General features: G+C 54.3%; 1 protein-coding gene across 1 annotated transcript; it reads right to left on the minus strand.

Moving 5' to 3' along the window:
* Nucleotides 1–8,317: 8,317 nt before the first annotated feature.
* Nucleotides 8,318–11,965, minus strand: VGF (VGF nerve growth factor inducible). Its single transcript, XM_054518293.1, has 2 exons — nt 11,943–11,965; nt 8,318–10,736 (listed from the first exon to the last, which is right to left on the minus strand). The coding sequence occupies exon 2, from the start codon at nt 10,729–10,731 to the stop codon at nt 9,049–9,051; it is 1,683 nt and encodes a 560-aa protein (XP_054374268.1). The 5' UTR covers nt 10,732–10,736; nt 11,943–11,965; the 3' UTR covers nt 8,318–9,048.
* Between the last annotated feature and the right edge of the window lie 1,212 nt (nt 11,966–13,177).

Genomic DNA, 13,177 nt, shown 5'->3' on the forward strand with positions numbered 1-13,177 from the left:
AAAAAAAAATCCCCAAAAAATCAACAAAAAATCAACAAAAAATCAACAAAAAATCCCCAAAAAATTAAAAAAAAAATCCCCAAAAAATCAACAAAAAATCCCCCTAAAAAAATCCCCCTAAAAATCCCCCCAAAAAATCCCCTGAAAAAATCCCCCAAAAAAAATCCCCCAAAGAAATCCCAAAATCCCCTAAAAAATCCCCCCAAAATCCCCCCCAAAAATCCTCAAAAAATTAAAAAAAAAAATCCCCAAAAAAATCAACAAAAAATCAACAAAAAATCCCCAAAAAAATCCCCAAAAAAATCCCCTGAAAAAATCCCCCAAAAAATCCCAAAAAAAACCCCCAAAATCCCCTAAAAAATCCCCCCAAAATCCCCCCAAAAATCCTCAAAAAATTAAAAAAAAAATCCCCAAAAAATCAACAAAAAATCAACAAAAAATCCCCCAAAAAATCAACAAAAAATCAACAAAAAATCCCCCTAAAAAAATCCCCCTAAAAATCCCCCCAAAAAATCCCCTGAAAAAATCCCCCAAAAAAATCCCCCAAAGAAATCCCAAAATCCCCTAAAAAATCCCCCCAAAATCCCCCCCAAAAATCCTCAAAAAATTAAAAAAACAAATCCCCAAAAAATCAACAAAAAATCAACAAAAAATCCCCAAAAAATCAACAAAAAATCCCCCTAAAAAAATCCCCAAAAAAATCCCCCCAAAAAAATCCCAAAAAACCCCCCAAAATCCCCTAAAAAATCCCCCCAAAAAATCCTCAAAAAATTAAAAAAAAAAAAAATCCCCAAAAAATCCCCAAAAAATCAACAAAAAAATCCCCCCCAAAAAAAATCCCCTGAAAAAATCCCCCAAAAAAATCCCAAAAAAACCCCCAAAATCCCCTAAAAAATCCCCCCAAAATCTCCCCCAAAAATCCTCAAAAAATTAAAAAAAAAAATCCCCAAAAAATCAACAAAAAATCCCAAAAAAATCCCCAAAAAAATCCCCTGAAAATATCCCCCAAAAAAATCCCAAAAAAAACCCCAAAATCCCCTAAAAAAATCCCCCCAAAATCCCCCCCAAAAAATCCTCAATCAATTAAAAAAAAATCCCCAAAAAATCAACAAAAAATCAACAAAAAATCCCCAAAAAAATCCCCTGAAAAAATCCCCCAAAAAAATCCCAAAAAACCCCCAAAATCCCCTAAAAAAATCCCCCCAAAATCCCCCCAAAAAATCCAGAAAAAAAACCAAAGAAAAAAATCCCCTCCCAAAAAAATGACCCCCCGCCAAAAAAATCACCCCCAAAAAATCCCCCCAAAAAAATCCCCAAAAAATCCCCCACAAAATAATCCCCAAAAAAAGAACAAACCAAAAAATCCCCCAAAAATCCCCAAAAATCCCCCAAAAAATCCCCCGCAAAATAATCCCCAAAAAAAACCCCCAAAAAATCCCCCGCAAAATAATCCCCAAAAAAAACCCCCAAAAAATCCCCCACAAAATAATCCCCAAAAAAAGAACAAACCAAAAAATCCCCCCAAAATCCCCAAAAATACCCCAAAAAATCCCCCCCAAAATAATCCCCCAAAAAAAACCCCCAAAAAATTAAAAAAAACCCAACAAAAACAAAAAAAAATCCCCCAAAAATAATAATAATTAAAAAAAAATCCCTTTAAAAAATGCCCCCCAAAAATCCCCCCCAAAAAAATCCCAAAAAAATTCCCCCAAAAAATCTCCCCGAAAATCACAAAAAAAATCCCAAAAAATTAAAAAAGACCCCTAAAATTTAAAAAAAAATCCCAAAAAATTAAAAAAAAACAAACCAAAACAAAAAATCCCCCCCAAAAATCCCAAAAAATCCCTTAAAAAATGCCCCCGAAAAATCCCCCCAAAAAAATCCCAAAAAATCTCCCCCAAAAATCACAAAAAAAACCCCAAAAATTAAAACCCAAACAAACAAACAAAAAAATCCCCAAAAAATAAAAATTAAAAAAAAATCCCAAAAAAACCCCCAAAAAATCCCCAAAAAATAAAAAAAAATCCCCCAAAAATTAAAAAAAATCCCAAAAAATCCCGCCCCAAAAAAATCCCCTAAAAAAAATCCCCCCCAAAAATGCCCAAAAAATTTTTAAAAAATCCCAAAAAATTCCCCCCAAAATAATCCCCAAAAAAATTTAAAAAATCCCCAAAAATCCCCTAAAAAAATCCCCAAAAAACCCAAAAAAATCCCCCCAAAATCCCAAAAAATCCCCTAAAAAATCCCCCCAAAAATCCCAAAAAAATCCCAAAAAATCCCCAAAAATCCCCTAAAAAATCCCCAAAAAACCCAAAAAATCCCCCCAAAAATCCCAAAAAATCCCCAAAAATCCCCAAAAATCCCCTAAAAAATCCCCCAAAAAACCAAAAAATCCCCCCAAAAATCCCAAAAAATCCCCTAAAAAATCCCCCCAAAAAATCCCCAAAAATCCCCTAAAAATCCCCCAAAAATCCCAAAAAATCCCCAAAAAAACCAAAAAATGCCCCCTCAAAATCCCCTAAAAAATCCCCCCCAAAAATCCCAAAAAAATCCCCAAAAATCCCCCAAAAAATCCCAAAAAATCCCCCAAAAAACCAAAAAATGCCCCCCCAAAATCCCCTAAAAAATCCCCCCAAAATCCCCCCAAAAAATCCAGAAAAAAAACCAAAGAAAAAAATCCCAAAAAAATCCCCCCCCCAAAAAATCCCCCCCAAAATAATCCCCCCAAAAAAACCCCAAAAAATCCCCAAAAATCCCCCAAAAAATCCCAAAATATCCATGGGGAGGGGTTGGGGACACCCCAAAATCCAGGGGGGGACCTTGTAGAGTTATGGTGGCCCCAAAATTCCTTTATGGACCTTCCGTGGGGTGGGGGTGACCCCGAAATTCCGTGGGGAGGGGGGCGAGGACCCCCCAGACTGGGATGGACCCCCCCAAACTGGGATGGACCCCCCAAACTGGGATGGAGCCCCCAAACTGGGACAGAGCCCCCCAAACTGGGATGGACCCCCCTAAACTGGGATGGAACCCCCCAAACTGGGATGGGACCCCCCCAAACTGGGATGGAACCCCCCAAACTGGGACCAAACCCCCCCAAACTGGGACAGAGCCCCCCCAAACTGGGATGGACTCCCCTAAACTGGGATGGAGCCCCCAAACTGGGATGGAGCCCCCAAACTGGGATGGAACCCCCCAAACTGGGATGGAGCCCCCCCAGACTGGGATGGACCCCCCAAACTGGGATGGACCCCCCCCAAACTGGGACAGAGCCCCCCAAACTGGGATGGAACCCCCAAACTGGGACAGAGACCCCTAAACTGGGATGGAACCCCCAAACTGGGACAGAGACCCCTAAACTGGGATGGAACCCCCAAACTGGGACAGAGACCCCTAAACTGGGATGGACCCCCCAAACTGGGACAGAGACCCCTAAACTGGGATGGACCCCCCAAACTGGGATGGAACCCCCTAAACTGGGATGGGACCCCCCTAAACTGGTTCGGAGCCCCCCCAAACTGGGATGGACCCCCCTAAACTGGGATGGGACCCCCCTAAACTGGGACAGAGCCCCCAAACTGGGATGGGACCCCCCTAAACTGGGATGGGACCCCCCTAAACTGGGATGGAGCCCCCCAAACTGGGATGGGACCCCCCTAAACTGGGATGGAGTCCCCCAAACTGGGATGGAGTCCCCCAAACTGGGACCAAACCCCCCCAAACTGGGACAGAGCCCCCAAACTGGGATGGAGCCCCCTAAACTGGGATGGAGCCCCCCCAAACTGGGATGGAACCCCCAAACTGGGATGGAGCCCCCGAACTGGGACTAAACCCCCCCAAACTGGGATGGAGCCCCCTAAACTGGGATGGAGCCCCCTAAACTGGGATGGAGCCCCCCCAAACTGGGACAGAGCCCCCAAACTGGGATGGAGCCCCCTAAACTGGGACAGGACCCCCCCAAACTGGGATGGACCCCCCTAAACTGGGATGGACCCCCTAAACTGGGATGGAGCCCCCAAACTGGTTCGGAGCCCCCCCAAACTGGGATGGAACCCCCCCAAACTGGGATGGACCCCCCAACTGGGATGGACCCCCCAAACTGGGACAGAGCCCCCCCAAACTGGGACAGAGCCCCCAAACTGGGACAGAGCCCCCCAAACTGGGATGGAACCCCAAACTGGGATGGAGCCCCCCCCAAACTGGGATGGAGCCCCCCCAACTGGATTGAACCCCCCCAAACTGGTTTGAAACCCCCCAAAACTGGTTTGGAGCCCCCCCCCAAACTGGATTGAACCCCCCCAAACTGGTTTGGAGCCCCCCCCGTTTTGCTGCAGAGCTCGGGGGGGCCCCTCGGGCGCTGCAGGGAAATGAGTCACAGCTGCGCTGGCACCGGCGGCGCTGTCACCTCCCGTGCCACCCCCACCCTGTGACACCCCCCGAACATGTGACACCCCCCCCCGAACATGTGACACCCCCCTGAACATGTGACACCCCCTGAACATGTGACACCCCCACCCTGTGTCACCCCCACCCCTGTGACACCCCCCCGAACATGTGACACCCCCCCGAACATGTGACACCCCCCCTGTGCCACCCCCACCCCCCCCAAACAGGTGACGTCACCAGTGTCACCTCCTGTGCCACCCCCACCCTGTGACACCCCCCCTGAACATGTGACACCCCCACCCTGTGTCACCCCGACCCTGTGACACCCCCACCCCGCCAAACAGGTGACGTCACCAATGTCACCCCCCCATGTCACCCCCACCCTGTGACAACCCCCCCAGTGCCACCACCCCCCCCCCAAACAGGTGACGTCACCAATGTCACCCCCACCCCTGTGTCACCCCCACCCTGTGACCCCCCCCGAACATGTGACACCCACCCTGTGTCACCCCCACCCCGTGACACCCCCACCCCTGTGACACCCCCCGAACATGTGACACCCCCACCTGTGTCACCCCCACCCTGTGACACCCTCACCTGTGCCACCCCCCCCCGTGCCACCCACCCTGTGCCACCCCCACCCCCCCAAACAGGTGACGTCACCAGTGTCACCTCCTGTGCCACCCCCACCCCTGTGCCACCCCGACTGTGACCCCCCCAAACATGTGACACCCCCACCCTGTGTCACCCCCACCCCGTGACACCCCCACCTTGTGACACTCCCACCCCCCCAAACAGGTGACGTCACCAGTGTCACCTCCTGTGCCACCCCCCCTGTGTCACCCCCACCCCGTGCCACCCCCCCAAACATGTGACACCCCCCCCGGTGTCCCCAAATGTGTCCCCAATGTCCCCAACCCCCCCCCAGGATGTCACACACACCCCCCCCCCCCCCCCCAAACAGGTGACGTCACCAATGTCACCCCCCCCCCCCCCAGACACGTGACACCCCCCAGGTGTCCCCAAATGCGTCCCCAGTGCCACCCCCCGAACAGGTGATGTCACCAGTGTCACCTCCCCTTTGTCCCCGCCCCTTTTTCCCCCAAATTTTGGGGTTCACTCTCCCCTTTCCCCCCCCTAAATTTTGGGGTTGGTTCTCCCTGATTTTGGGGTTGGTTCTCCCCGTTGTACCCCCAAATTTTGGGGTTTGTTCCAACTTTCCCCCCAGAATTTTAGGGTTGGTTCCCCCCCTTTTCCCCCCCCCAAATTTTGGGGTTGGTTCCCCCCGATTTTGGGGTTGGTTCTCCCTGATTTTGGGGTTGGTTCCCCCCCTTGTACCCCCAAATTTTGGGGTTCGTTCCCCCCGATTTTGGGGTTGGTTCTCCCCGTTGTACCCCCAAATTTTGGGGTTTGTTCCCAACTTTCCCACCCCAATTTTAGGGTTGGTTCCCCCCCCTTTTCCCCCCAAATTTTGGGGTTGTGTCCTCCCCTTTCCCCCCAAATTTTGGGGTCTTTCCCCCCCCAGTTTTAGGGTGGTTCTCCCCTTTTCCCCCCAAATTTTGGGGTTTGTTCCCAGCTTTCTCCCCCAAATTTTGGGGTTGGGTCCCCCCCTTTTCCCCCCAAATTTTGAGGTTGGTTCCCCCCCCTTTCCCCCCAAATTTTGGGGTCTTTCCCCCCCCAATTTTAGGGTTGGTTCTCCCCTTTTCCCCCCAAATTTTGGGGTTGTGTCCCCCCCCTTTTCCCTCCAAATTTTGGGGTTCGTTCCCCCCCTTTCCCCCCAAATTTTGGCATCTTCTCCCCCAAATGTTGGGGTCCAACCCCCGCAAATTTTGAGGTCCAACCTCCCCCCAAATTTTGGGGTCTTCTCCCCCAAATGTTGGGGTTCAACCGCCCCAGATTTTGGGATCTTTCCCCCCAAATTTTGGGGTCTTCTCCCCCAGATTTTGGGGTCATTCCCCCCAAATTTTGAGGTCCACTCCCAGCTAATTTTGGGTTCTTTCCCCCCAAATTTTGGGATCTTCTCCCCCAAATTTTGGGATCTTTCCCCCCAAATTTTGAGGTGTTTTCCCCCCAAATTTTCGGATCTTTCCCCCCAAATGCTGGGATCTTTCCCCCCCAAATTTTGGGGTTCTCCCCCCATTTCCCCCCCTCCCCAAATTAACCCCTTCTTTCCCCCCCCCCCCCAGGAGGACGAATCCCCCCGGAGCGTCCTGGAGGAAATGGGGCTGGCGTAGCCCCCCCCGAAAACCCCCCCAAAATTTTGGGGACCACCCCCCAAATTTTTGGGGACCCCATGGGACCAAATCCCAGCCTGGAGAAAAACGGGGGGAGGGAGGGGACGCCCCCCTATGGCCCCCCCAAATTGTAAATATATCTATAAAGGGGGAGGGGAGGTCCCCAAAAATCTTTGGGGTCCCCAAATTTATTTTGGGGTCCCCAAATTTATTTTGGGGTCCCCAAATTTATTTTGGGGGGGGTTCCCCAATTTTTTTTTTAGGGTGGGTGTCCCAAATTTGGGAGTTTTCCCCCCAAATTTCCCATATTTGGAGGGGATTCCTTTGAAGGTTCCCCCACCCCGAATTTTTTGGGGATCTCCCCCCCCAAAAAAAAAAAAAAATTTTGGGGACCCCCCCTCAAATTAAATTTTTAGGGACCCCCCTCCCCCCTCAATGATGGGACCACGGAGCCAAAAAGAAAAAAAAAGGAAAAAAATTTAAAAATTTGGAATAAAATCTGTGGAGATTGGAGCTGAGCTTGGTGATTTGGGGGGGTTTAAAATGGGATTTTGGGGGGGCCCATTTGCTCCTTTTTGGGGTTATTTTATCCTTTTTGGGGGCATTTTGTCATTTTTGGGGTTATTTTATCATTTTTGGGGTTATTTCGTGGTTTTTGTGGGTTATTTTATCCTTTTTTGGGGTTTTTTTTAATCACTTTTTGGGGTTATTTTGCTCCATTTTGGGAGTTATTTTTGCTCCTTTTTTGGGGTTATTTTATCCTTTATTTGGTTTCTTTTTTTTATCCCTTTTTGGGTTATTTTACCCCTTTTTGGGGTGATTTTACTCCATTTTGGGGACTATTTTCCCATTTTAGGGTTCTTCTACCTCTTTTTTGGGGTTATTTTACCCCTTTTGGGCTTTCACCCCAATGAGGGCAGAATTTACCCCTTTTTGGGGTCATTAATTCTCTTTTTAAGGTAATTTATTCCATTTTTGGGTTCATTTCTTCTCTTTTTTAGGGTCATTAATTCTCTTTTTGGGTTCATTAATTCTCTTTTTGGGTTCATTAATTCTCTTTTCGGGTTCATTTATTCTGTTTTGGGTTCATTTATTCCCTTTTTGGGGTCCATTTATTCCCTTTTCAGGTTCATTTATTCCCTTTTTGGGTTCATTTCTTTCCTTTTGGGGCCATTTATTCCCTTTTTGGGTTCATTAATTCTCTTTTTTGGGGTCATTTATTCCCTTTTGGGTTCATTTATTCCCTTTTTAGGGTCACTTATTCCCTTTTTGGGTCATTTATTCTCTTTTTTTAAGGTCATTTCTTCCCTTTTCGGGTTCATTTCTTCCCTTTTTGGGGTCCATTTCTTCCCTTTTTGGTGTCATTTATTCCCATTTTTGGGGGTAACTTATTCCCTTTTTGGGTCATTTATTCACTTTTTAAAGGTCATTTCTTCCCTTTTTGGGGTCATTTCTTTCCTTTTTGGGGTCATTTCTTTCCTTTTTGGGTCATTTATTCTCTTTTTTAAGGTCATTTATTCTCTTTTCGGGTTCATTTATTCTGTTTTGGGTTCATTTATTTTCTTTTTTGGGTCCATTTATTCCCTTTTTGGGGTCATTTCTTCCCTTTTGGGGTCATTTCTTCCCTTTTTGGGGCTGTTTTACCCCTGGGGAGGGGGCAGGAGGAGCCCCCAGCCCCCCAAAAAAACGGGAGGAACTCGTACTAAAATAGTCGCTTTTATTCGTTAGCAAAATTAGTGATTGGGGGGTTATTTACAGACAACCCCCCCGCGGGGAACTGGGAGGGACTGGGAGGAACTGGGATAAACTGGGAGGGGACTGGGAGGGAACTGGGATAAACTGGGACAAACTGGGAGGGACTGGGATAGACTGGGAGGGACTGGGAGGAACTGGGATAAACTGGGACAAACTGGGATAAACTGGGACAAACTGGGACAAACTGGGAGGGACTGGGATGGACTGGGAGGGACTGGGAGGAACTGGGATAAACTGGGACAAACTGGGATAAACTGGGACAAACTGGGACAAACTGGGAGGGACTGGGAGGAACTGGGAGGGACTGGGATGGACTGGGAGGGACTGGGAGGAACTGGGACAAACTGGGATAAACTGGGAGGGGACTGGGAGGGACTGGGATAAACTGGGAGGGAACTGGGTGGGACTGGGAGGGAACTGGGGCCCAAGGGTGACAAACTGGGAGCGGGACTGGGACAGGACTGGGATTAACTGGGAGGGAGAAGGAACCGGAACCATGAGACCGGGACGAGGGGTGGGAACTCCACAATCAGAACTGGGACGAACTGGGACGAACTGGGAGGGGACAACACACCCGAGCACGGATGGGGGGGGGAGGGGAAGGGGGTGGGGGGGGGGGTTGGGGTTTGTTTTATTTTTTTGTTTTTTTTGGGGGGCGGGGAACCCCCCCCAAAACTCAGGGGTACCCGCGGGGGGGGCTCCCCAAAACCCTCTCCAGGAATTTCTGCACCTGGCGCTCCCTCAGCGGGGCCGGGGGGCGCCGGGGCAGGAAAGTCCTGGCCGGGATCGGCTCCGGCGGCCGCGCCCTGGCTTTGGGGACGCGCCCCGGCGGCTTCGGCAGCGGCGGCGGCGGCGTCTCCTCCTCATCCTCCTCCTCATCATCATCATCATCATCGCCGTCATCCCCGGGCGGCGCCGCCGCCCCCGCCACGGCCGCCAGGGCCATGCCCATGCCCGTGGCCGCCGCCGCCTCCTCCTCCTTGCGCTTCTGCTCCACGTCGTGGATGATGTCCACCACGTCGTCGGCCGGCAGGTGCAGCCTGCTGGACAGCTCGATCAGTTGGTCGATGGTGCCGGGGTCCAGCTCGTCCACCTCGGCCGGGTCCTGCGGCGACGCCTCCTCCGAATCGCCGGCGGCCGCCTCCGAGGATGATGATGGGGACGAAGGCGCCGCGATGCGGTTGCCCCGGTGGCCCCGCGCCGGGAGGATCTCGTTGTCCTCCAAGCCGCCGTTGCCGTCGAGGTCCTGGAAGCCGCTCCTGATCTTGAAGGCGTCGCCGAGGGCGTCGTTGGCCTTCAAGGCGGCCGAGTCCTCTTTGAGCTTGAAGCGCCGGTTGACCTTGAAGACCTCGTTGGCGTCGTTGGCGTCGTAGGCGCCCTTGTAGGCGTCGAGGTCGTTGAACCTGTCCTTGGGTTTGTAGGCGTCAAAGTCGTCGTTGAGGTCGTTGCCAAAAGCAAATCTGTCCCTGGTCCTGTAGGCCTGGCGGTCGCCGAGGTCATCGTTGAGGTCAAACCTGTCCCTGGTCCTGTAGGTCTGGTGGCCGTCGAGGTCATCGTTGAGGTCGTTGCCAAGGCTGAACCTGTCCTTGGTCTTGTAGGCGCCAAGGTCATCGCCGAGGTCATCGCCGAGGCCAAACCTGTCCTTGGTCCTGTAGGTCTGGTGGCCACCGAGGGCATCGCCGAGGCCAAACCTGTCCTTGCCCTTGCGGCCACCGAGGTCATCCTCGAGGTCAAGACCAAACCCATCCTTCCTCTTATAACCCCCAAACTCCTCACCGACCTCATCCTCCTCTTCTTCACCGCCAAACCCATCCTTCCCATCCCCAAACCCTTCCTCCACCTCCTCCTCCTCCTCCTCCTCGGACCGTTTATCCTCGGCCACGGCGCCTCCGGGCCCTCTCAGCAGGTACCGCAGCAGAAGATCCGAGGCCAGGTCGGCCAAACGCTCCTCCTCGGCCGCCGCCTTCCTCGCCGCCTGCGCCTGCCGCCGGCTCTCGGCCAGCTCCTGGTAGCGCCGCTCCAGCAGCCGATGCTCCAGGCTCTGCTGCTGCCGCAGCTGCCGCGAGCTCGCCCAGCCCAGCTCCCGCTCCCGCTCCCGGTCCCGCTGCCGGTCCCGCTTGGCCTCGGCGCGGAGCCGCCCCAGCTCCTGCAGCTCCTTCAGCACCTCGGAGCGCGGCGGCGGCGGCGGCGGCAGCGGGGAGCGCTTGGACACCGAGTGAGGGCCGGGGGTGGCGGCGGCGGCGGCGGCGCTCGGGGCGGTCCTGGGGGGCTGCGGGGTGGGCTGGGGGCGGCTCTGGACGAGGAGGGTGATGGAGAGGAGGAGGGCGGCGCTGCGGAGGGGGCGAGGAGGGGGCGCCATGGTGCCTGGGGGGGGGGAGGAGGAAAGAAAAGGGGGGGGTGAGAGCTGAAATTTGGGGTGGGAGGGGGTCCCCGAGCACCGCCCGGGTGACGTCATTGACCCCTCCCCACCTCACAGCGTGGGGGTGTCCCCACCCCACCCCATCGCCCCAGCAGGGGTCTTGTCACTCTGGGGTTCCCAAGGGACCCCAACCCCCCATGTCCCTCATGTCACCCCCCGTGTCCCCCTCGTGTCCCCCCCAAGGACCCCCAGGAACCGCCCCCCCCCAAGGGGACACAGGTGTGAGCACACGGAACACGGGTGCAGGTGTGAACACTCACGGAACACACACAAAACACACACGAAACACACACGAAACACACACGAAACACACACAAAACACACACAGGTGCAGGTGTGAACACTCGGGTGTGAACACACAGAACACACAAGTGTGAACATACAGAACGCACACACAAGTGTGAACACAGGTGTGAGGAGCACACAGGTGTGAGCACACAGGTGTGAACACACAGAACGCACACACAGATGTGAGGAGCACACCTCCTGAACACACAGAACACACACACAGGTGTGAACACACAGAACACACACACAGGTGTGAACACACGGGTGTGAACGCTCAGGTGTGAGCACACACGGAACACACACAGGTGTGCACCCCAGGGGAATGCACACACACACACAGAGAGCACACACAGGTGTGAGCACCTGGGGAACACCCACACACACACCCACACACAGCGTGACACACTCACGGTGACACAGGCGTGACGCATGGTGACACGTGCAGAGGGTGACACACACAGGTGACACACACGGGGTGACACACACAGGTGACACACAGAGGTGACACACACGGGGTGACACACGGTGACACAGGGTGACACACGCATGGTGACACACAGGGGGTGACACACACAGGTGACACACACGGGGTGACACACGGTGACACAGGGTGACACACGCATGGTGACACACAGGGGGTGACACACTCACAGTGACACACGCACAGGTGTGAGCACCTGGGGAACGCTCACACGCACCCGTGACACACGCACCCGTGACACACGCAGGGTGACACACACGGTCCCAGGCAACGAACACGGGCAGACAGGTGCGCACACACACGCGCACACACACACACACACACACACACACAGAGAACACGCGTGGAACGCACAGGTGTGAACGCACAGGTGTGAACGCACCTGGATCACACAGGGAAAACGCACCTGGAGCACACGCGTGTGAACACACCTGGAGCGCACACCTGGGTCACACCCACACACCCGGGTCACACCCACACCACACCCCCCCCCCCGCCCCAAACCTGTGAGCGCGCCCGGCTCGCGCGCACGCGCACACGCCTGACCACGCCCACTCCCGCGCGCGCGCCGAGCCCCCCACGTGCGCGCGCGCTCCCCCGCACGTGAGCGACCCCTCCCCCCCCCCCTCCCTCCCCCACCTTCCCACTCCCCCCACGGCCACACCCACGCGGATCCCGCCCTTCCCCCCTCCCCCCCCCCCCCTTCGGGATCGCCCCCCACGCGCGCCCATCCCCCCCCCTCCCCCTCCCCGCGCGCCCACGCGCTCCTCGCACCCCTCCCCCCACCCCACATTCCCGCCCCCTCCCCCACCCTAAAAAAAACCCCCATGGGGGCGGGGGGGACCCCACCCAATCTCCCCTCCCCACCCACCCCAAAACCCAAATGGGGAGGGGGCTCCTACCGGCTCCGGGGGGGTCTCGGCCGATCCGAGGGGGTCCCCCCCCTTTTCCAGCCTGGGGGGGGGGGCGGTGCTCGGTGGGGGAGGGGCGCCAAAAATTGGCGGGTGTGGGGGGGGTCTTGAAGAAAAGTGGGGGAGGGGTCTCCAAGCGGGGGAGGGGGGACGGGAGGGGGTCCCGATAAGGGACGGGGGGGGAGGGGAGGGGGGGGGAGGGGGCTCAGGTGAAGGGGAGGGGTCGCGGTGAGAGAAGGGGGGAAGCGAGCGGGGGGAGGGGTCGCGGTGGTCTCGCCGCCGTCTCGCCCTTCAGCACCGCGGACAGCGCCGGCTCCGCCCCCTTTATACGCGCGGGGGCCCCACGTGGGGGGTCTCCGATGACGTCAATGGCCCATTCATAAAATCCGGCCGGGCCCGGGGAATAAAAAAAAAAAAAAAAAAAAAAAAAAAAAGGGGTGGGGTCGTGGAGGGGGGGGGGGAGGGGGGAACCTCGCGCATGCGCAGAGAGCCCCGCCGCGGAAGGATGAATGAACGCGGGGGGATGAATGGGCGGGGGGAGGGGAGGGGGGGGTGGGGCGGGGCTGGGGGGGATGATGAATGGGGTGGGGGATTAATGGGGCTGGGGGATGATTAATGGGGTGGGGGGGTTAAATTAAATGGGGCTGGGGGCGATTAATGGAGTGGGGGGGTTAAATTAAATGGGGCTGGGGGGGTTAAATGGGGC

The sequence above is a fragment of the Molothrus ater genome, unplaced genomic scaffold, assembly GCF_012460135.2.
Source record: "Molothrus ater isolate BHLD 08-10-18 breed brown headed cowbird unplaced genomic scaffold, BPBGC_Mater_1.1 matUn_MA718, whole genome shotgun sequence".
Classification (NCBI taxonomy): domain Eukaryota; kingdom Metazoa; phylum Chordata; class Aves; order Passeriformes; family Icteridae; genus Molothrus; species Molothrus ater.

Excerpts from the sequence above, each read along its gene's own strand:
- VGF (XM_054518293.1), bottom strand. The coding sequence starts at position 10,731 with ATGGCGCCCCCTCCTCGCCCCCTCCGCAGCGCCGCCCTCCTCCTCTCC.